Source organism: Gobio gobio (genome assembly GCF_949357685.1).
Source record: "Gobio gobio genome assembly, chromosome: 8".
In the NCBI taxonomy this organism is placed as follows: Eukaryota; Metazoa; Chordata; class Actinopteri; order Cypriniformes; family Gobionidae; genus Gobio; species Gobio gobio.
The window spans coordinates 35828391-35852018 of NC_137114.1; the positions used below are offsets into that span (position 1 = coordinate 35828391).

General features: G+C 36.4%; 2 protein-coding genes across 2 annotated transcripts in view; one reads left to right on the forward strand and one right to left on the reverse strand.

Moving 5' to 3' along the window:
- Nucleotides 1-3336: 3336 nt before the first annotated feature.
- Nucleotides 3337-14595, reverse strand: ap2s1 (adaptor related protein complex 2 subunit sigma 1). The gene is made up of 5 exons (XM_079823524.1): nucleotides 14456-14595; nucleotides 13603-13752; nucleotides 12974-13087; nucleotides 7171-7230; nucleotides 3337-4459 (listed from the first exon to the last, which is right to left on the reverse strand). Exons 1-5 carry the CDS (start codon nucleotides 14456-14458, stop codon nucleotides 4358-4360), a joined length of 429 nt encoding a protein of 142 aa, XP_079679650.1. The 5' UTR covers nucleotides 14459-14595; the 3' UTR covers nucleotides 3337-4357.
- Nucleotides 14596-17168: 2573 nt separating this feature from the next.
- arhgap35a (Rho GTPase activating protein 35a) overlaps nucleotides 17169-23628 on the forward strand; it is a 95104-nt gene continuing 88644 nt past the window's right edge. Inside the window, exon 1 of the mRNA XM_079823995.1 lies at nucleotides 17169-17786. The gene's annotated coding sequence lies outside the window, so the exon portion shown is untranslated. The remainder of the gene's footprint in view (nucleotides 17787-23628) is intronic.

Below are 23628 nucleotides of genomic sequence, written 5' to 3' on the forward strand. Positions count from 1 at the left end.
AGGGAGTTCCAAACTGTTTCCTGAAATGTGCATGCTTTGTATGGTCCCATTGAAATGTAGTACATGGTGTTAAGAAGAGGCGATCACAATTACTCGGTGAAATTTCGCGGGACAAAATCCAGCCTGTACGATTGGGTGCGAATTTCATGTAGGGGTGAAAAAGTCCCTTTCGCAGATTTTCGCTGGTGTTCAAGTTTGCTGCTTGGTGTCAAAGTGACTTTTGTGTGAGCTATGCTTCAAAAGTCGCTACACTGTTTCGCAATGTTTTTAAAACGATCACGTACTATTTTAACTGCAACGTTTTGCTAATGTGACTCTACCTTTAAGCAGCTTTCTTTTGGTCAACTGCGTGGTTTGGAAGCTTGTTTCCGCCCCGGAATCAAAAATAAAAAAGGTAATTGCGACTTATCTCGCAATTCTGACTTTTTTCTCAAAATTGCATGATATAAACTTGCTATTGCGAGTTAAAAAGTCGGAACTGAAAGATATAAACTCGCAATTCTTACTTTTTTTATATCTCGCAATTCTAGGAGAAGTCAGAATTGCAAGAAAAAAAAATTGAGAGGTCGCAATTATCTTTTAAATTGTCTTATTCTGTGGTGGAAACAAGCTTCCATAGCGTGGCAAACTTTTTGTCCCTCACATAAAACTCCAGATAGTGTGGATTTCTGTTAAAATTACAGTTTTTGCCAGTGAAATTTTATCAAGAAAATGCAAATGTGATCATTTAAGGTGTGTTCACGTTTACTATTGTTCAGCAAATTTTTGCAAGCAAAATTCAGTCGTTTCAATAGGAATCCACACGATTGGGAATTTTATGCCAGGGGCGAAAAGATTTCCCCATGCACACTTCACATTGGGTTCAAGTGGGCATGTTGTCTTTTCTTGACCAACAGAAAGCTGATTGGTTTAAAAGTGACGTCTGTGTGAGCTGTGCTTCATACATCGCTACACTATTGACAATGGACCTTTTTTGGCCACGAGATTTCGCCAAAATGTCACTAATGTGATGTACTTTTAGAACAACTCCACCGTCTGAGCCAGATGAAATTTCATGGCTTATGTAGTGGAATTTGGTCGCTTTTCATAACCAAATATCATCATGGAGTGCATTTGAAGAGTAGTTCAAAGTACCGTCTATAACCAGTTGTTGCTTAGTAGCCAGTGTGATTTGTTCATTCATAAATACTGTATATCTGGATAATCTACTATGCTGTACATAAGATTGAATTTGTCTATTGGAGTGTTTGGGGGGAGGGGTGCTTGTTGGTTTTAAAGATTAAGATTATAATTAAAGTTTGCTTGTTTTTTTATGTTGTGTGATAAGTATTTTTTTTTCTATTGTCTCTGGGGTTTTTTATGTTGCTGTTTGCAATCTTGTTCAACAAATGCCGTTTTTCTCTATTTCTAAGGTGACCGATGCATAAAATGTGACATTCATAGGGAAATACAATACTTTAATAAAATACTAGAAAATGTGATCATTATATGAGGTGGCAAGTTCGTTTGAATTCTTACAATGCAATTCGTACCACCACTAAACCGAACCGTCAGTGCAAGCAGATTATATGAATGTATAAATTCATTAACCACCATTGCGAATAGTTACGAATTGTATTCTTAGAAGGCTATATATAGAACCTTAAAGGGTGATTTCAGGTGCTTCATACAGTATATGGAACCTTTTAGTGATTCCCATCATGGGACTGTTTTATGGACTTGAATTAATTTTAAATATAGAAACAGTTTTATAAATTAAGCAGCTCATAAACGCACTATAACTAAAACACTGAAGTAACCCATTAAACTTGAAAGTATACAACATTTCTCCTTATATAGAACCTTTTTGGCATTAAAGGTTCTTTAAGAATCGTTAGAGTTCCATATAGAACCACACTGAACCTTCTATTCTAACATAGTACAACAGTTCGTCAGAATCTGGTTTCGAGCATTAAAGGTCAAACTGTTCTGCAATCTACTTTTCTTGTTTTGAAAAATGACTAATAAACTTTTTTTTTTTACTTGAGCCCCCCAATATTTAATGTAATACATTAGTTCAATATTTCTATATCATTTAAATATATATATATATTTTTTTATTTGTTTTACATTTCCAAGTCAGTAGCCCTATAGTTAAGATAATCTCTTTTCTCATAATGATTCTTTTATTATATTCTTGATTAATCCTGTTATGTTTCCATACATATATACAATTCTCCCATTCTAAGGGGCATTAATTTCCTCTTTTAAGGAATGAAAATGATTCAATAAAAATGTCCAGCAAAAAGTCCCATGAACTTGTGTAAATTTCCTATTATACACTAGATCATGGGACACTTAACTGTGTTAAAACGTGTAGTTAGCACATATTTATGTAAATGGTAATTATCATTTTTTATCAATCTCACAAACCACCTCTATTTTATGGAGTTACATTAAAAATATATAAATTAAGGAATAAGTTACATTTAATAAATCAAAATGCACGGTTTTAACGAATGAAATTAATATATATATATTAATGGTTACTTATTTTGTAATTATATTTCTTTTAAATCATGTTCATAATTTTATTTATATTCTATTTTTTGTATAGAATTGCTGCTTTCCTTTACCCATCTCATTTAAACACAATCACCCATGCTTCCAATTGTTAACTACATTATAGTTAAAGCATTTATTAATCGTAGTTTATTAACTAACGTTAACAGAGTAATAAACACTGTAACAAATGCATTGGTCCTTGTTTATTAATGCATTAATTAACGTTAACTAATGGGACCCTATTGTAAATCGTTACCAGTGAAGTTCCAAACGTCGTCATCTCCTCAGCCGGATGGATTGAACACGTCAAGCTCATATTTTGACCAACATACACGGGCTTGAACACGCGGTAATCATAGCACAATGTTCATAATTATAATTTATTGTACTGTATCTATATTACCTGCACATATTCATGCAATAACTGGATGTCAGTTCGCTCAGAGGCAGAAATAATTGCCGTTATCCGTGATAACCTAGTCAAATATTTACATAATCGTCAGTATCCGATAGATGGCAGTATAGAACATGAAAAAAGCCCTCTCTGACACAAACTTGCTTTGGCCTGGTTTCACAGATGAGGCTTAGGTTAAGACAGGATTAGGCCTTAGTTCAATTAGGTCATTTAAGCAGCTTTTATAAACGTTTCTTAGAGAGAGAAAAAAACATTACTGGTGACTAAGATGTGTCAGTGCAAGTTGCTTTCACTTAAACAGCTCAAACATGCTTTAGTCTGGGACTATCTTAAGCCTCGTCTATTTAACCAGGGGTTTGAAGTAACACACATCGATTTGAAGTAGTTTAAGTTGCTTTATTTCACCTTCATGGATATATACACTGACAGAAACATACGCGAGAGTAACACCGCTTCTATCAGCTCTTTACTCTGCAATCTCACAGGGACAAATAGGCAGATCTAGAATACTTTGGACTAAAGCACAAGGGACAGTAAAAGAAAAGACAATATAAAACACACGTACGAAATAAAGACGATCCTCCAACTGTAATGGAACGTTTCAAGGCTGAGCAGTTGCCATAGAGCTCTTGGCGCGAGGGAACCGGCGCCACAAAAGGGGAAATTAAATGTAGACCATCTTTTGTCATTTCCCCAGAGTTCCATTCTTCCACTCAGCCTTGTTCACTAATCGCTGGCTCGAGTTCCCACAAAGCCAAAAAGACTTCAATGCAATTACAAAGAGCGGCAACTGAGACTTTAGATGCCTGGAATGACGGGTTAGTTCATACAGTTACACTTAAAATAGATGCATATATAATGTATATGTACACGATACAAACAACCTTCACAGATTTGGACTTGACATACTGAACTTTTCATTAATGTTTGGAGAGGATTTGTTCGATAAAATCCAGTTTTATCATTGCTAGTAGTGCAGCCCATGGATCTTGCAATTATAGAAGCGACGGCAGTTTTTGGCCAACATGATTATTTGTGTTAGTGTTAATGAACGGGCTTGGAGAGGTTGCCAGTCGGACACACTGAAGTCTACTGTCCTATAAAATCGCTGAAGTATTCAATTCGGACTATGCCAAAGAATAATTAGGTCAATAACCAGGGAGGTTTTACATCTGCATAGCTGCTTAAAACATTAGGATATAGAACAGAACGGCAACATCCTTCATCGTGGATGTGAGATTTAAAGAAAAGGTGAAATGCTTGTGGATGTATTGGAGCAAGACGACACCCATGTGTACAAATAATATGGCTTGGCTGCAGCAGGGGTGGGCGGAGCCTGCTGCAATGGTGCTTGATAGAGTGAGTGAGTGACAGGTTGGATGGACAGCAGTAGGCTCTTTACTCCAGAGACTGCAGCATGAGCAGCTGCTTGAGCACCTTCGTCTGGCTGGTCTCTCTGATCTCTCCTGCCAGAAACATCTCGTCCACCACCGTATAGACCTGAAACACAGCAGCATTTAGTCCATATTTAGATCATTCAAAAATGTAACCCTAACCCTTCTAATGACCGGTACACATTGTATGATTTTAGGTGGTCCCAATCGTGGCGATTTCTGTGGTCGTGGTTCCTACGGTGGTCCTACGTCGTACAGCTTGCGACCAAAGATAGCCTGATATCGTTTTCTGACCGTGTCAGAAATTTAGCATGATCATCTCAGTGTGTTTGCTGCTATGACCTACGTCTACAGACTAAAAGGTGCAACATGAAATGGCGTATTGATCAACACGACATACCTCAAGCTCCATTTACAAAATTGGCATGCCAAGTTGGCCTCTTTTCACTATAGCCATGACCACATCCATATTCTCCTGTCACGCTTCCTCTTTTCAGCGCACATAAAAACCACAATTGCAAAAGTGTGATTCATATTGCTCTATTTTATTCTTCTACACTAGAGTCGTAGACTATGATTCAACAGGTGTCATCATCGTAGTCGTACCCAAGTTTATTAGATCCATGTTGTACGGTGTGATTTGTAATGATCTTATAGGTTTGCCGAAATGATCAACATACACAATTCGACAGAATCTACTACACGCCTTCTGTTGTCTGATTGATAGTTTATACTTTTTAACAAGTAAAAGGCCTTTTAGTATAATATCCCCCTTTAGGTTGTGGTTAATATCTTTTGCTGTGAAATCTTTGCTGATTTTTATTAGGCAAAATGTAAGAATAACTTATATTTTTAGTAATGTTTCAAGATGAACACTTAGGTTTACTTGATTATCCATACAAAATTGTTCAAATGAGAGTATCAAATATGATCCATCAGGCTTTTGAGGAACGTTTTTGTTCATCTCTCAATCATCATTGTATTGCATTGCATATGTTTTGCCCCTCCAATAAAAACTACAGAGCTTTGACCATGAAAATCATCTTACCAAGGGGCCGTTTACACGACGCTGCTTTCAAATGCATTTTGGCCGTTCATTTACATGACAACCGCATTTTGGGGGCCTGAAAAGGGGATTCAAAGTGCATGTTTTTGAAAACAATATCGTTATTGTCTTTGTGTGAACTGCAAAAAGGCGAATTTGTGAAAACTTCATGCACATGCGTATTACATGTTCAGTCTATAGGTGTGCGAGTACCTGACAACCAAAACAATGGCAGTCTACAGGACTGAGTTTGTGCTGCTCAAGATACTGAGTTTATTAACGCTACTGCGACCAGCGGAGACACAATATTTACCTTTATCTTGATTGTTTGTATTCACAGCCCTGTAGAAGAATGTGTGTGTGCAGGTGCGTAGTGTTTCTTTACAAAGTGACGTCGCCAACTACTGGCCTGGCAGTGTTTTTAGTCGTTTTGCCGTGCGAACGGGGGTTGCTTTGACAATGTTGACGTATATATGCGAACAACGTAAAAGGAAAAACGTTTCTGTTTTTAGTACATCTTTGTCGTGCAAACGTACCCTAAGACACATTATTGGGAGACATAGAGTGACAAATTAAATCTTGCTCAGTTTGGGCTGAAGTGTTCCTTGAGGATGAGCTCCATATTCTCCTATATTATACTATATGAGCCTTGTCTGGCTATCAACAGACCAAGCTCAACTTAAGATTGAACATTGGTCTCGGGAGTCTGCTCTGTATTTTCTACTGCAAAAGAGGTGTGATAAACGAGCATAATTCAAATGACTCTGTACGCAATTGGATAGTCCTTCAACCAATCAGACCACAAGAGGCGTGATCAACTGGACCCATCACTTCTCTATCCATCATCGTGTTAAACCCACCAATAGCACACCAGGTGGATAAGCCAGTCTGTGATTGGTTCCTGCAAAAGTGTAACAGAAGCAGGATAAATTAATGTACAGGTTTCCAGACTGAGCTGCAGGGCGAAATCAAATCGCCGGCAGATCAGACTGCCAGGGTTTACCCAGTCTAATATCGGCTATAAAAGCCATATTAAATAAATTGTTCCATATATATAATTTCTAACTGTTTTCATATTATCAAAAAAAAAAATGTTCATGCAGTAGGTGGAATTAAAAATACATCAGGTAATTAGCTCAGCAGAAATCAAATGCAATTATCCAAGGCAACTTTTTTATATAATTACTTCTACTCATGCTGAATGGTTGTGGATGATCTTAATTGTATGACTCTTGTAATTATGCATCAAATAACTGTTGCCATGGAGCTGCATTGCTGCTGAAACAGAGATCTAATTGCATATTTTTCTCACACTGTTTTTTTTCCCTGCTTGGGCTGTTTTTCTGCCAGTGAAGCTTCTCTAAATGTTCCTCTTAAAGAAACACTCCAAGGATAGATGTAACCGAGCATTTACCTTAACAATAAGGCCTCTGATTGGTTAGGGCAAGTCATGATAATTATATCAGTCAACTGTTTTTAAAAGAATATAATAACTTTATTCCCCAAGGACGCATTCATTTGATCAAAAGTGACAGTAAATACATTTGTTACAAAAGATTTATTTTTCAAATAAATGCTGTTCTTCTGAACTTTCTATTAATCAAAATAGTAAACATTTCTTTTAAATTGTAATATTTCTATTTTTGCTCAAATAAATGCAGCCTTGGTGAGCATAAGAGACTTTCAAAAACATTTAACTTTTGATTTTGAACAGTAGTGTATAATAACATATATAGAGAGAGTGTAGTATAAGTATATTAGTTAACACTTACCTTGTAGAAATTGAAGACCAGGTCTAATTCACACACATTGTGGAAATACTCATTCAAAACCTGTGGAGAAAGAGAACAACAGATCAGTTCCAATCCATTCATGGCAGCATCTACTCAGGATACACTTAAAGGTGCAGTAAGCGATTTCTGAGAAACTGTTGATAGTGGATCAGACCGAGCAGCACGACACTTGTAGCCAATCAGCAGTAGGAGGCGTGTCCACTCATGATGGGGGAGGAGAGAGAGTGAGCAAGAGAGACATTTGAAGAAAGAGTGTCGAAAGAGAGACGGCTGAGAGACATTACAATAGAGAAAAGGTCATAATGAGAAAAGGTCATAATGGAAAAAGAGGAAAAATAAGTTATAATTAGGCTAGTGCTTTAATGTTAATATTAGAAAAGCTTTCCAGCGCTGGAGAGACCGAAGCGAGAAGGCCTGCTCCATACATGAGTAACATTGGTTTTGCCATTACACTGAACCAAGATATGCTGTTGTTGTAATGTTAGCTGTAGTAACAGGACAGTTTTGAGTGTCAATGTTTGTCTGGAAATGCTGGCGACTAATAACCAACTCTGGCTTTTATATACTCGTGTGTTTTTCCTTTTCATTCATTCGTCATCTTCGCTTTATTTTTCACAAACCATTACTTTGCTTCGCTTTAGCACTGATAAAGAGATGGTGGTCCAGTGGGTTAAACCATGGAACTGATATGCAGAAGGTTGCTGGTTCAATCCCAGCGGTCTCCACCAGTGTGTCCTTGAGCAAGGCACTTAACTCCATGTTGCTCCAGGGGGATTGTCCCTGTAAGGGCACTGTAAGTCGCTTTGGATAAAAGCGTCTGCCAAATGCATAAATGTAAAGAGACACCACTCTTGCAATGTTTGTTTTTGGGGGAGGAGCAATGAAGGGAGGGGTGTGTTTGTTTGTTAGAGTTGATTTCAGATAATCGCCTATTGCACCTTTAACCACAGCAGTCTATCGTTCACCTCAATAAGTAGCAGCAAAACCAATGCCGAGTAGCTGTTGACTGTTTTAGGTTGGTGACCTCCAGGCGCTTGTTTGTTCTTAATGAAATGTTATTCAGCAAAGTGGGCCGATTTGGGCAGAAGTGAAGTGGGGATATGTTGGGGGAGTTGTTTACAGTGAGGGTCAGAGGAAGTCCTAGAATTCCATGTCACAATGTTCTTGAACTCCTGGCCGCTGGTTTCCCTCACGGACACATTCCATTTGTCTCGCAGACATGGAAAATTACACCCACAGAAGTGCTGCTCCAGCACTCCTTTACTTACCTGGTGAGAGGACTTGCTAAGGCTTATTTTTTAATTATTTGTGTTAGATTAAATTGCATTTAGATTGGAAATGTTTACGAGAAGGGTTAACAGACTTAAAATATATTCAAAATTATTTTGTTGACTATAAAGTTACATAATACCAATGATTTTAATGTGCAGTATGTAATATTGACAGCTAGCAGTTGAAATGTGTACTGGTGTCCATTTTCAAAATATTGGAGAGAGTTGATTCCCCGCCCCCTCCTCTTCAGACTCGACTCTCACACAGGTTGCCAGATTGAGGACACGCAAGACTGTTACAGCCTTACACTCTAAGATGATCAGCTATTTTTTTTTTAAGGTTTGCAATGTTTTTATTGACGAGGCTTTTTCATTCCACTGCAGGAACTTTCCCCAGGAACTAGGGACTTTGGGGTGGTACTCGCCTCGGTGTGTTTCGACCGCAGGGATAGGGTCTAAATGAATTTCCGTGAAAAAATGTCCCCCTCAGAAAGTCCCTGCTTGCGAGGTACTACTTTTTTGAAAGTTCAGGAACTTTCGGCGGTCGGACTTCGGTGCTGAACATGCTGATTGGTTCACGCAGCATTTTCTCTCAACTACCATTTTTAAAAGTCTGTTGCGGTGCGAGCAGTAAGAGTTGTTTGCTATTCCAACAATGGAGTAAAAAAAATACAACAGATGGACCGACAATGAGGTTCAGGCTTTATTAAGCTTATATGCGGAGGACGAAATCCAGTGGGAACTGTAACGTTGCGCACAGCCTAATCTTCTGATATAAATATCAACTGCAAAAACTACTAAACTCTGATTAATTTCCAATGATTCGTATCATCAATGCTTTGAAATCTTTGTAAAAAATAATACCACTTCTGTGTGTATGATGTATTTAGGCTAGGGCTGTCGATTTAACGTGTTAATTAGATGAATTAGTTACAGTAAAAAAAAAAACTGTACACTGTTACAGTTAACAGTTTTAAAATTAACGCATTTAACGCACTTGCCCCGCCCCAGACCTACTTAGGTCATCTTACATTTCATCCAGTTGATTGATTGATGAAGAGTATGATGCAGGTCAACAACTCACTGTGTGATGAAGACAATAGAATGCAGTTAGAATGTCCCTAAAATTCCAGATATGGGGCAAAAATGCCCGTTTTAGTCTCATGGCGTGTTGTGGTCCACAATACTGTTAGTCTCCGACTCCGAGCAATGGCGTGCACAGGGCATGGCGTTTCATTTCTGAATCCGCGTTCTCAACGAATCAGCTGAACCAATGATTCAATGGAACATAAAGAGAACCATTCACATTTACCATTTTCATAAAGAGAGCCATTTACTTTGATCCTGAATGAATCAGACGTTTGAACGAATCGAATTAATGACTCACGGACTTAATCATTAAGACATTTACCACCACCTACTGGCAGTTTTAGTTTCTAATTTAGAGTATAATTTCATATTTCCATATTAATAAAAACAAACATTAAAAGGTATAGTTCACCCAAAACTATTTGTTTTTCTAAGCTACTTTTTGTAATATTTTACACAATAATGACTTTAAATTATCTTTTGGGGGTAATTTCTCAGCCAAATGTGATGTGCGACACATTGTGTAATTAACTAGATTAAAAATTTGAATTGCTTGACAGTCCTAATTTAGGCACAGTTAAAATGATTCTACATAGTTTCCAATTAGTAAAAAAAACTGTGGAAAACATGCTTGATAAGTTTTTAAGCTTTTAAATTCCTTGTTCTGCTTGCATTAAACATTTCGAAAACTGTGGATGTTTGGTCAAAATGATGGTTCTTCTGATTAAGGGTGGAAATTACCCTTAAAGCCATTTCAGATCAAATACATAAACATCATGAAGCAAGGCATTTCTTTTAAAGACAAGAAGCTTATGGAAGAACAAGCAGGCAATCACTTCTAAACATCAATGAAAAGCACATTTTCCATGCTGCACATTAAGGACCTTCATTAAAGCTAATCTCCTGATGTTTCAAATCTAGAAACCTGAAATTCCTGCATCGCATTTTGATTTAAGCTTCAGATATTTAATTAAGGATTCTGTGCAGCATAATCAATTTAATGCTCAGGAAATGTGCTGATTAGACCATTTAGCTGCTCAATTGAATGCAGAACACATAGATAATGATTTTATACTTTATTTAGTGGGAGCCGAAAAGGATCATTATATACAGTAGAGGCCAAAAAAAAAGATGTCCGGAGGGGATATTTGTTTTTAATGACGATACAAGTTTGACTAAACCATCAAAATATGTGGACAATTTTTTATTTATCTATAAATATTTCACATATGAGGGAAGAACAAAACACTAAATTGGTACAGGTATTTATCTGACAAAATTATTTGGCCAAAAAAGTCTAACTAAAGCTAAAGCTTTTATTTTACTATGCCAAAAATGCATAGAAAACCAAAAAGCTCACAGGAAAAAGCATACACTGACTACAACATAATCAGTTATTAATATTTCGTTGGATCTCTCGTTTCTGCATTTCTTTGTATGACAGCCTGGCCATGGTGTGTTTCATTGCGTTATAAAACAAATAAAACAATTGACTCCAAGTTGTCAAACAATTGACAACTACGCAATATGCTTACAAAATCTTTAACACATTTTTAATAATGTTTGAATAAAGGGTGAAGATGCCCATTTTCCTAGGCCATTCCCTAGCGCGCGCACGACAACAACACCTGTCTGAGTGTAAGAGCAGCATGTCAGCCTCCGATGACGATTTAGTACCTAAAAAGGAGCTACTTGGTTACAAGAGGTCAGCTCTCTTGAAAACATTTACAACTTAAAGCTGTTATTGATGTTTGCGGCGCAATATTTGACCGGAAGGGTAAAATTTACGGTTACAGTTACGGCTTGTGAGATCCAGCATTCTGCTCGCTTTGAATCAGACACAGAGATAAAGTAGTATTCGTATTAAAGGTCCTGTTCTTCGTGATCCCATTTTTCAAACTTTAGTTAGTGTGTAATGTTGCTGTTAGAGCATAAATAATACCTGTAAAATTATAAAGCTCAAAGTTCAATGCCAAGCGAGATATTTTATTTAACAGAAGTTCCCTTTCAAAGCCTACAGCGAACGGCCGGTTTGGACTACATCCTGGTATTTCCTGCTTTAATTACGTCAGTAGAACAGTTTGTTGACTAACCTCCGCCCATAAGAATACGCGAAAAAGAGGGCGTGGTCTTGTTGCTCCCTCGTGGAGAAGAGGGAGTGTTGCGTTCGGTTGCGTTTCCCGGAGTCAAATCACCTTTGTTTGGCCTTCAGGGGCTGTAGTTTGAGTGCGTTCATCTCCCCGTTATGGTAAGAGGCGTGAGAACTCGTTACGTATTTCTGAAGGAGGGACTTCATAGAACGAGGAAATTCTCAGGCCGTTTTGAGGACAGTGAAAACAGCAGTATACAGATAAGTAAATTGTGTGAAAAATACTGTGTTTTTTTACACATGAAACATGAACACGTTATATTGCACACTGTAAACCCAATCAAAGCTACAAAAAAACACGAAAAACGGGACCTTTAAAGTATAGATTACATTTATTTGAATGTAGTGATCCAGTAGCTTAGCAATTTTATGGCTTAAAGTCGCGAGGCAGTGTTGATAACAAGTTTCTGTGCTCCTGAATGAGATCTCCGCTCTCTGTATGCGAGTGACACAGGTCTGTGCGTGTGCCCGTCAATGAAAACAGTGCATTAATATAGAAGTGATTCAACTGACTTGGAACTACCCGTGCATTAAACTATTTTTTTGAACACCTTCCAGCCAATCAGAATCGAATATTCAGACAGACCATGGCATAAATTACTTTAGTTATTGTTAAACTAAAATGTTAAGGAGTTATGTTATACTTTTTTCCCCAGTGAAAACACTACCAACTTGTACCTTTTTACTTTTACTTTGCTTACATTTGACTCTTGCTGTGTGACTGTAATGCTGCCACCTTATGACAATAGATTTACACTTCAAATTAAGTATTCTGTCATCAATGACAGTAGCTCATTGTAAAAAGGATGGAAAATGGCCTTCATTTTGTTTGCACTAATAAATGCTGCTGCCTGCCAGCTGCAATCACCAATAAAACTTTGTTCCGTATATATTTTTTCTATATCGTCATCAATATCATTATCGCAAGTATTCTTGAAATATCGTGATATAATTTTGAGGCTATAATCGCCCACCCCTACTTACACAAACCCATCGATTCGCTTCAGAAGGCCTTTATTAATCCCGTGGAGCTGTGTGGATTACTTTTATAATGGATGGATGCACTTTTTTGAGCTTAAAATTTTGGGCTGCCATTCACTGTCATTATAAAACTTGGGAAAGCCAGGATCCTTTTTAATATAACTCAGATTGTATTCGTCTGAAAGAAGAACATCATATACATCTAGGATCGCTTGAGGGTGAGTAAATCATGGGGTAATTTTAATTTTTGGGTGAACTTTTTAATTTTAAAATTAGCTTCAGTATGATTTACCTCAACAAAGTTGTGAATAGCTTCCAGGTAAGCCAGGTTATTGTCTGTCACATCCACACAGATGCAGAAGTACAGGCCGGCGTACCGCCTGTAAATGATCTTGAAATTTCTGAACTGCAGAGGAAAAAACAATCAATAACATGCAAGTCCAATATATAAGCACATTTTGATCAATGATTTGAACATTTCCTGGCTAAAATCACGTGATTTTTTTTTTTTTTACAAATCATTTTTGAAACTGAATACTTTTTGGTGCCCCCAAATATGATCAACTTGTGAGGAAATTCCTTTCGAAAACATTAAGGCAACGATATATGTAAATGTAGAAACCTAGTAAGCATTATATTATAAAGATCGGTTATTTGCTAAATCAAATAATTTACTTTTATACTGTCATTTTACCAAATCCAAAATAAAAATATTAACTAGAAAATATTTACAATATGTTTCAACCTGAAGAGAAACATTTTACTTAATATTTACAATAAATATGGTCTCAAAATCATTCTGAAATCCCCTGGATCAGATCACCGTTCCTTATGCAACATTACACTTATGATCTAACTGCGATGTACAGTAACTCATCTCTGAATCATATAGGGTAAAACGTTAAAAGTAAAGTGTTGTACCTCTACAAAGTTGGTGTGTTTGGCATCACGGACTGTCACTACGGCGTGAACCTCTTCAATCAGCTTTTGCTTCTCATCATCATCGAACTGCATGTACCACTTGGCCAGCCTGGTCTTCCCTGCTCGATTCTGGATGAGGATAAAGCGGATCTGCAGAAGAAAAGCAGGAGAAAAATTTAGACCTAATTATCCAATATTATTCAATAAAGCTGCAGAGGCATGAACCTGACATATTTAATGCTTGTTAGTATGTTTGTAGACATAATAGTATATATACAGCCTCTATTGTAATTGCAATTATATATATACTGTGTATATACTATGTACATTTTGTGTTTATACTGTACACTGTTAATCTTTATTTAGTGTATAACATGTTTGTTTTTTGTATAGTAGAGTATTGTCCTGAGAAGTCTGGCTGCTTATGCATTACAATTTCCCCATTGGGAATTAATAAATGATCTATCTATAATGACAGTGCATTTAAGATTTTGAATAGCTCAAGACGCATGAGCCACCATTATAAACATATCATGCATTATATTATTTTAATGAGAAAACATATATACTAGACAGGTTACAGAGTTTGCATCAAATAACTAACGTAAGCATTAGCATTTAGCTTCATTCATTCAGCGTTATTTCTATTCTGACCCGGATTAGAGGAATACAAGGCTGCCTATTATGTCTCTTGAATAGTATAGTCAATACGTTATGTCTATATAATATTATTTATGACCTTGGTCGTGTTGTTAAAATCGGCATATATACTAGCATGTTAGCCGAGAAGAACAGACACTCATACTACTCAAAATAATGATTTGAACAAGCAGAAATTGGCATCTACACTTACCATTGTGCTCTGTATTTATCGTTCACGGTGGCCTGTGTTATTTTAATCTATGTTTAATTGATTTAATTAGGAAATAAAGCAGTCTCAGCCTGGGTTAGGTTCTGTAGCCGCCCGCTATCTTCCCCGGACAGGATGCGAGCAGAGGGCCGTTGGTGCTAGGAATGATGGGTAATGTAGTTTTGTCAGTTGGCTGTTAACATACAGCGATATCAAGAGAATGTGTTTTCCATACTACAATTACAATCTTGCACCGGGGTTGAACTGTCAATGATAGCACATGACTTAAAGGTAAAATTAAACCATTATAGATGTTTTTGATAGAACTTTTGCTTTGCGATTAGTAACATGATAGATGATTAGATAGATAGATAGATGATAGATAGATAGATAGATAGATAGATAGATAGATAGATAGATAGATAGATAGATAGATAGATAGATAGATAGATAGATAGATAGATAGATAGATAGATAGATAGATAGATAGATAGATAGATAATTGATATGTGTGCCAATAACAATTCCTCCAAATATTTTTAGTGTAGTGTAATGCAGAAGGCCTAAAAAAGGTAATAAAATGATACTAATAATATTTGTATGCATTTCATTTTGTGTGAGTCTCATTTCAACAACATGAAAAACAAGAGCATCTGGAAAATGGCCCTAGTGTGAGTTCAGTCTGAACTCATTTCTCATTACTCATTTCTTGCCATATTTTTGGGATACATCTTTAAAAATGGAGGATCACAGATCTGTCTTACATCACCACACTTGTGTTCTGTGTTTCAGCTTAAGGATAGTAAGTTTGTCTACTACAGAACACTGTCCAGAAATCTTGGACAGGGTCTCTGCACATATTCAGAGGGGGGTTGGGGCTCTGATTGTTCAGAGATTGCACAACTGTGAGAGCGAAGAATGTGGTGGCCCTTGGGACTTAGAAATATTTCAGCTGCAGTCTAGAGGTGGGAGCAGAGACCTTTCGCAGTTTCTTCACTTCACCAAAAACAGTTTGTTGTGAAAGGCTGCTCTCTTTTTTTTTAAACCAGCCTGAACTGTGTCATGATAAATACTATGAATAACTGCAAATTTAGCTTCTGTTTGTGTAATTTTAGAACCAACAGAACCACACAACAGAAAGCATGAGAGCTCTTTTAATTTACCTTTTACCCAAAGTGATTATTTCTGATTGGACTCACATAAACAATAATAATGATGGTGCGATGGAAAGAACTGAACAGAAACCTTTGAAGAGCTAAAGCAGATGGCAATTGCTAGGATAGCATGTGAAAAATATATATATATTTTTTTATCACTTTGACAATAAAGTTCAAAATTGGTTTTAAAAAATTGGCTGCACAATAGCTGAACAGGCCAAATTCAGAATAACTTTGGGCTACAGGGAGGGTTATTGGAAATTATTGGGCGATTATATGGGCGAGTGTTAATAAAAATGCCACAGAGAGGTGGTTGTTAAACTTTATATATTCACTGTAAAATTGCAAAGCAAATTGAATTTTTGTGAATTGATGCAATTTAATTCACAGAAATTCAATTTGGCCAACTAAAAAATTTAGATGTGATCAGTCACTAGAAAATTTTCAATTGGAGACCTGATTTTTTTTTTTACAGTGTTGCAGCAAATATTTCTCAAAGTATATTTATCGGGCCACCATTTGGGGTAAGTTGTCACAATAGAACTTGTCATTAAACAGCGTATTATTGGCTTTTCATTTAATTTTAAACAGTATTTATATTTACAGTGTAAGAAAACATGACAGCCAGTGTTATTTCAGCATTATTTATTATTATAGTTTTTACTAAAACTATAATAGTTTCATAATAAAACTAAAAGTTACTTTTATTATATTTTGTTCTCACTCTCTTATTTAAAAAATATATATATTTATATTTAGGTTTAATTTATTTTAATGTTTCAAGGTTTAGCTCAGTTTTAGTATTTATTTATTTATTTATTTATTTTTAAATTGTAGTGTTTTAACTTAAACTTATTTCAGTTAGTTACCAAGCCATAATTTCTATTTTTTTATGTTGTAATATCTATGTAAAAAAAAAAAATTATAATATATATATAATTTTATTTCAGCGTTATTTAAATGAACAAAAATGTTTGTTTTTTGTTGTTGTTGTTTTAAAGTTTTATTTTAGTTCTAATTGACAATAACCACCTTGGTGACAACTTGCTCTTGCTTTTTATGAAAAATACTGTCCTGGTAGTTCAACCTTTTAGAAATTTCAGTAAAAAAAATCCATTATTAGGCATTCTTGTATAAATATGTTCACTCATTTACTCAACAGATATTACACACACACATAGGCTATTGGGATTTAAGTTTTAATCTTTAAATTGTTTATATATATATATATATATATATATATATATATATATAAACCATGCAATGTTTTATAAAAAAAACAAACAAACCACATATTTTTGTATTTGGACATCTGATTCAAAGTTGTATATATTTGCTGAGATTGAGCCCTTTTACAACTCTCCCCGTACTCTTTTATATAGGCCTATATTGCGAGAGAATGTGTTACTGACTAGCATATTATATGTTTATTAAGGGGAAAAAAGCAGTAACGATACCACCAATGTAAAACAGCACCTTTATGTGTGCTGGCGTTATAGTAGTGTGTGAGAGAGCGCGCGCGCTCGGTAATTGTGTCCATGCGCGAGACTACAGAGGAGGGAGGAGAGACCGAGAACGGGAGAAGGGCCGCCATTATTGGGAAGCTGAAAAAACACATTAACACACATTCACACACGCACCGTCACTGAATTTCGCCTTTATGCTGCGAGAAGTCGTTTTTTCCGCCGGAGACCTGCGCTGTTCCTCACGGACCGCGTGTTGACGTCTGAAATGTGTGATAAACATGGACAACTCGAGATGTTTTGGACACAACAAAGGAAATTATAAGTGCTCAAAAACAACGTGGTGAACCCAAGGGAAGACACAACGATGCAAAGCTGTTTTTCCCTCTCTCTCCTTCAACGCCCCCTCCTTTCCAACAAGAAACAGTGATCTGATATTCCAGTCTGTTTTTTCCTCGATGTTTTTTTGTGTCTTTTGTGCGGCGTTTGGGAAGAGAAACACAAATCAGATTGTTGAAAACTTTCAGAATACAATCAGTCATTGAACGAAGAGATTGTGTCGCGATCGGACAGCCACAGAAGGGAAACGCCGATGTTTATGGGACTACTGCTGGACTATTATTATTGTTATTCCTCATCTTGATGAATTTCTGAGCCGGTTACCGCTGCTGCAGATAAAGGAGTGAAAGAGAAGAGAGAGGGAGGCATGCTGTGGTATGCACCAGTCCTTTTCTTTTCCTTCATCTAGATTTCCTATCATGTAACCAAACTGGTTTTGTAGCTATAAAAACTCTATTTTATTGGGCTATTTTAATTTGTATAGGGGAAAACTAGAGGGATGAATGTAGATTTGTTAACTAAAACTGTGATGGTGTGCGATAGATCAAGAGTTTGTTACATCTTTGCCTTTAAACATGTTCTCATATCATACCTAGCCTTACAGCTGTCAGGCAGTATGTGGCGAATTTCAGGGCAAAGATGTTTTTACATCTTTTAAAATAATTTATAGGAAATTTAAGATCCACTTGGGCTTATGATAAAGCCAATAACATCATCGCTGCTGGGTTTTGTGTAAATTCAGATAGAAATGGATTAAATCATGTTTGAATAACGTTTGGTTTTCAGATCGGTGTTCACACACACAATAATATTCTGATTTTATGATATCAGAGTTTGGTCATATTCTGATTATGCAACTCATGTATATCTGGATTAAGCCAAAATACTGAGTTTTAGTTCACCCAACACCTATTCAGAATATCCAACATAAATTTATAAATTATTTAATTCCTCACATGTCCACAAAAAGGAGATTTCGGAGCTAGCTATGAACCTTTTTACAGTTAAAACATTCTGATTTATATTTAGAACAAATTGATTTAAGTTTTGTTATTGTTAAGGAAGTATAAAGAATTATTTATTAACCCGAATAGTAAATGGAATGTTTATTAAATAATTCAGGTGATTATGAAAACGTATTTCAGAATAATGCTTAGCTAAAATATGCCCCTTTTGTGACACACAACAGTAGTTGAGGATAGTTGTTCTCTCATACATTTAGTTATTTCGCAAGTGCTGGTTCTAAATACCTTTTTGTGAAATTTATGGTTTGTTTAAGAAGATTTGAGTTTCTAGTTGGTGATGTTCCAAAAACAGCTGGTAGTGACCTATACCAGAACATGCTGGGGAACTGGTAAGGGTCCGGTTGCATGATACTTCAGTATGACTAGAGTATGACGTTTTCATAACAGTGTGAATCTGTTAAATTCATTTATGCCATATCTTGGCTGAAGTGACAGCAAATTGAGTAAGATATAACCCCGTCAGACCCCTGGAGTTTCAGACCCCAGATGTTAGTGTTTTGTCAAAGGAACTAGCAAATTCCATATTGTTAGGTGTTAATCTGGCAGTATCCATTGCTTTGAGATTATTACAACAGAACCAGTCATATTTGTATTGGCTGAAATAATGCTGCTATCATTCAATTGCATTACATATATATTTATTTTAATCAGTTACTTTGTAATGGTTATTGGCAAATGCAGATCTTGTAATGACTAATACATTGGCTACTAACTGACCTGGAGGATGTACTGAGCTGTCAGTACTCATGATTAACTTATTTTAAGATTACTCGTCTTTATCTAACTTGAGTAAATTCCCCGGCTAGAGTTTATCTGGCACGGTCCAGGTTATTTGAAATTTTCCAGATTGGTGTTTGTGTGCGTGATTATGGTGTATATTTGTTCTACTGCTCAACTGTCCCATGTGTAACAGATTAGTCTGTGGCTCCTATAGCTGAAACCCTTCAGTGATGCGTTGCCCTCTTGCATTCAGAGGCATCATTTTTAAGCCCCCATGTCAATGTAATATCAGTTGAATCGGACTGTTATTTCTTAAGGGAAGACATGATGTAGCTCAGAAGATGCACAAGAATATCAGCGAGTGCGCAAGTCAGACGGTGAGGAATTTGTTGACTGATTGAGTAAAAACGAGTCGGTGTTCCTCAGATAAAGTCATGCAGATGAAAGTTCATCAAATCAGGAATGAACGATAAGGGTTGGAATGTCTGTTCAGTCAAACTCCGGGGCCATTTCCCATGGGAGTTAGGAGAACGCCTCATTTCACTTATTACACTTTTACGAGACGTTTAAAGGGATAGTTCAGTCTGAAATGAAAATTCTGTCATTTACTCGCGCTCATGTCTTTCCAAACCTTTATGACTAACTTCTCTGGAACACAAAAGAATATATTTTAGAGCACTCTAATGGCAAATCGCTACTTATTTGGCAAATTAGTGGATAATTCGTGGGAAATCGTATGATCTGTTTGTGCCTCAGTAATAGGTTCAAGGTTGGACAGTCATTCTTTAATTTTTTTTCTTCTAAAAATCATACGTTTCCGTATGAATCAGTTTTTTGTACGAAATCGGCACATCATAAAATAGTTACGTTTTCTAATGATTTTGTATATATATATATATATATATATATATAGTCCATACAATGACAGCCAAGCCAGTGCTCTATAAAATAGCATCTTTTTGTGTTTTACAGAAGTCAGTCAGTCAGTCATACAGGTTTAGAACGACATAAAAGTGAGTGAATGACAGAATATTTATTTTTAGGTGAAATATCCCTTTAAGGGTCACATTTACTAAACAGTTATTATGTGCGTGATCTACAGGCGACACACAAATGAAAGAACACAGACGCAGCCGGATCATTCCCATAATGACCAACACAATCTACCAAGAGCAGCACAAATTGGAGTCTGGTTTAAGATATGCTTTTTTTGGCCGGTAAATAATGGTGCAGATACCAATAAATTGGCTAGCAAGAACCTTAGTAAATCATTTAAATACCCTCCTCCCATACATTTTTTTTGGCCGGCATCTGAAAGGGAAACTCCTACAAATGCATATGCAATAAGGGCAAAAATAGCCCTGTCCACGCCTTTTCAGCGCTCATTTTTCACAGTCTTTCACTGTCCAGATGAATTGCATAAATAGTGGGTAAATGTACCATTCTGATCATTTACCTGCTTGTCTTGCCTTAGCAACAGTGGTACCGCAAATGCTTAATAAAGCTCATTATACTTGTTGTACTACCTTCCTGTTACAATGTCTGAACTTTAGAGACTCTAAATTGTTCAAGTGAAGCATGTGTTCTTTCCTATGATCTTTCATTTCTGAACGCAGACCCTGCGACCCCTCCGAGCCCCTTGGCTGAAATGTGAAGAATGCAGGAGGATTCAATGTAATCAAACTCTTTTGGCTTCGAGCACAACTACCATGTTTCTCCTCTGTAGCATGTGCTCTGAGTGAAGGTTAATAGTTGAGGTTGTGGACGGTTTCACAAGTGAGTGTTTTTAAAGGGGTCGATCTCCCAAAAATGACTCATCTCTCATCATTTAGTCACCCGCATGCTGTTCCAAACCTGTATGATACATGCTTTCATTGTATGGAAAAGAGGAGCTAGTTTCTGCTGCTTTTGAGCACCACAGGAGAATGTTTGAAACAACATGAGGGTGTGTAAATGATTGCATTTTTGAGTTTTCGTTAGAACAGCAACTGATTTGTTGTCACGTCTCGTCTCCGTAACTTTGAACAGGTAGACAGAACTCGGAGAGACGCTGTGATTGCAATCTGTTGTAGGAGCGGCTTTGCTTTCCCAGAAATTCACAAACATTTTTAGCCGGCCGATAGAAACGCTAGATAAACGTCATGGGCTTATGAGAGTTTAATCTCTCATTCCTCAGCCCTGTTCACGTTATCTCGCATATTTATTTCAGGTGACGTGATCCAGTCACCATGTATGCAGTCCAGATCTGAGAACACAAGAATAAGGTGTTATTTTGGCCATTATAAGTGATATTTAGACATTTGTCGTTGACAGTAGTATTAATAGGGACATTTGCTGGACAAGCACGCCTCTAAATGCTTTCCACCTTTGCTAATATTAGTGTGATTTGCACGAACAGAAGCGTCTGTGATCCATCTAAGCCCTTTCGCTGTGCCTTCAGCGCTAGCCACTGTTCATCTGCCAAGTGTCTGGCCCGTAAGACCCGTCCACTTGCCAAACGTTACAGAAAGGGTGATTGGTAATTTAATCCTTCTCATTTCTTTTTCCAGTTCCATTTCCCCTTGAATTCAGCATGTCACAACTGAATAATTAGTTGTGCTTGCTAAGGCAAGCATCACTATCAGTATTGCTCATACTAAGGGTTGGGATTTAAACAAACCTCTAGCCAACCACCCTGAAAAAGTGTTGGGGTGTATAGTGTTTCTACAAATAGCGAAGCTACATTTCTCTGTAGTTGCATCATTAGTTGAATGATGCAGGTTTTTAGTATAGCAAATTTATTTTAACAATTAAGTAGTGCGATTAGTTTTGACAAACTCCAACAGTATTTCCAAAATCAAGTTGTGTCAGGTATTTTCTGTTTATAGTTGGAGCGATTCAAGAATTAATCACTTTTTGGGGTTTTTCATTTAGTTATTTTCAACAAATACAGTTATTTTACATTTAGTAGTTCATAAAGTAGTTCTAATGTAGAAAGTTACTTTTGCCCTGTGGCTTATTTTTGACGAGCTGCTTTAAACGTTAAACTTTTGGCTTATCTTAGCTAATTTTCTAACTAGTGTTGTCATAGGTACCAAGTCGGTACTAAAATTAAAAAAATTTGATGAAGCCAGCATTTCCCTCTAGCATTTTGAGCGCTGTTGAACGGATTGTTAAACACCTCTGATTGGCCTTTGTGTTCACGAGCTCAACATATATTTCTGTGATTGGCTACAATGATCTACTCTTCAAAAACAAAGACACGGCCAATCATAGGTGTTTAAGAATCCGTTCAACAACGCTCAAAATACTAGAGGGAAATGTTGGTATCGTCACATTTTTTACATTTCAGTAGCGACTTGGTACGAAGTTTGTACTTTTGACAACACACTCCAACCCTTTCCAAAACATCCCAATGAATGTATTGCAACATGCTAACAATGATTGTGAAGGCCATAGTAATCGAATAGCAATACCTTGGTCGAAAGTGAAGCACCCAAAACATTTTTTTTACATTTTATTTAGGCGAAAACTGAAAATAACATTTCGGTAATTAGATTGAGGTCATTGGGTAATTGAATTCAGGGTATCGTGTTCACAAGTGATAAACCAGTCGTAGTAAAGTTCTCTCACGGTGAAGTGCATCCACATGGCTGACAATACCAGTTGTATCTTATCAATTTTGTGTTCTGTGTAGACACTGACACAGTCAAGACAGTCAATGATCCAAAACTATTTCGACCAAAACTGGAAATTACTTTTTGTTAGCTTTTTTGGCCAAATATCCTTGCTTGCATTTTACTACATTACGGTAAAAAAACGGCAGCTGTGGTTGCCAGAACTTTACAGTAAAAAATATGGTAGCAACATTTTAGGTTTTACAGATTTAAGTAAAATTTACAGTAAAAAAACGTGTTTCATTAACTGAAATAATGTTCATTTACCAACCTATTGAAATACTAATATGTTATGTACCTTTTGATATATACTCACAACCACCAATCACAGTGTTGATGAGACGCATCATGAATCAAAGCTCATCACAAGCAGCTTTTAGGAGGACAATTCTAATATATAGAAGGTGCACAGTGTCATTCACACAAACACTAAACACCATCATGGTAACACGCAATGAAATTTAAAAAATGCAATAAACATTAATTACATAAACATAAAAAAACATAAAACCCTTATGTAAATAACTGATTAGAAAAAAACTAAGAAGCAATTTTTGTTTTTTCACTGTAAGTTACACAACGATTTGTTCTTTTTCACTTCCAAAAACTGTACATTTAACGGTATTTTACTGTAAAATTACATTAAATGTCAGGTTAGATCTATTACAGTTACTCACCGTATATAGTATGGAAACTTTCTGTTTACCAGTTAACTGTTTTTAAGAATTTTGACAGTCTTTTACTGTTAAAATCACGATCATTTTTTACAGTGGCACCCTAGCATGTTTTGCATGGTCAAGTGCTACTTTGTAATGT

What these genes read in the sequence shown, in the direction of transcription:
- ap2s1 (XM_079823524.1), bottom strand. An exon ending in AACACACCAACTTTGTAGAG is followed by an intron (nt 13,088 to 13,602) that starts GTACAACACTTT and finishes TTTCCTCTGCAG; the next exon opens with TTCAGAAATTTCAAGATCAT. An exon ending in CTATTCACAACTTTGTTGAG is followed by an intron (nt 7,231 to 12,973) that starts GTAAATCATACT and finishes CTTTCTCCACAG; the next exon opens with GTTTTGAATGAGTATTTCCA.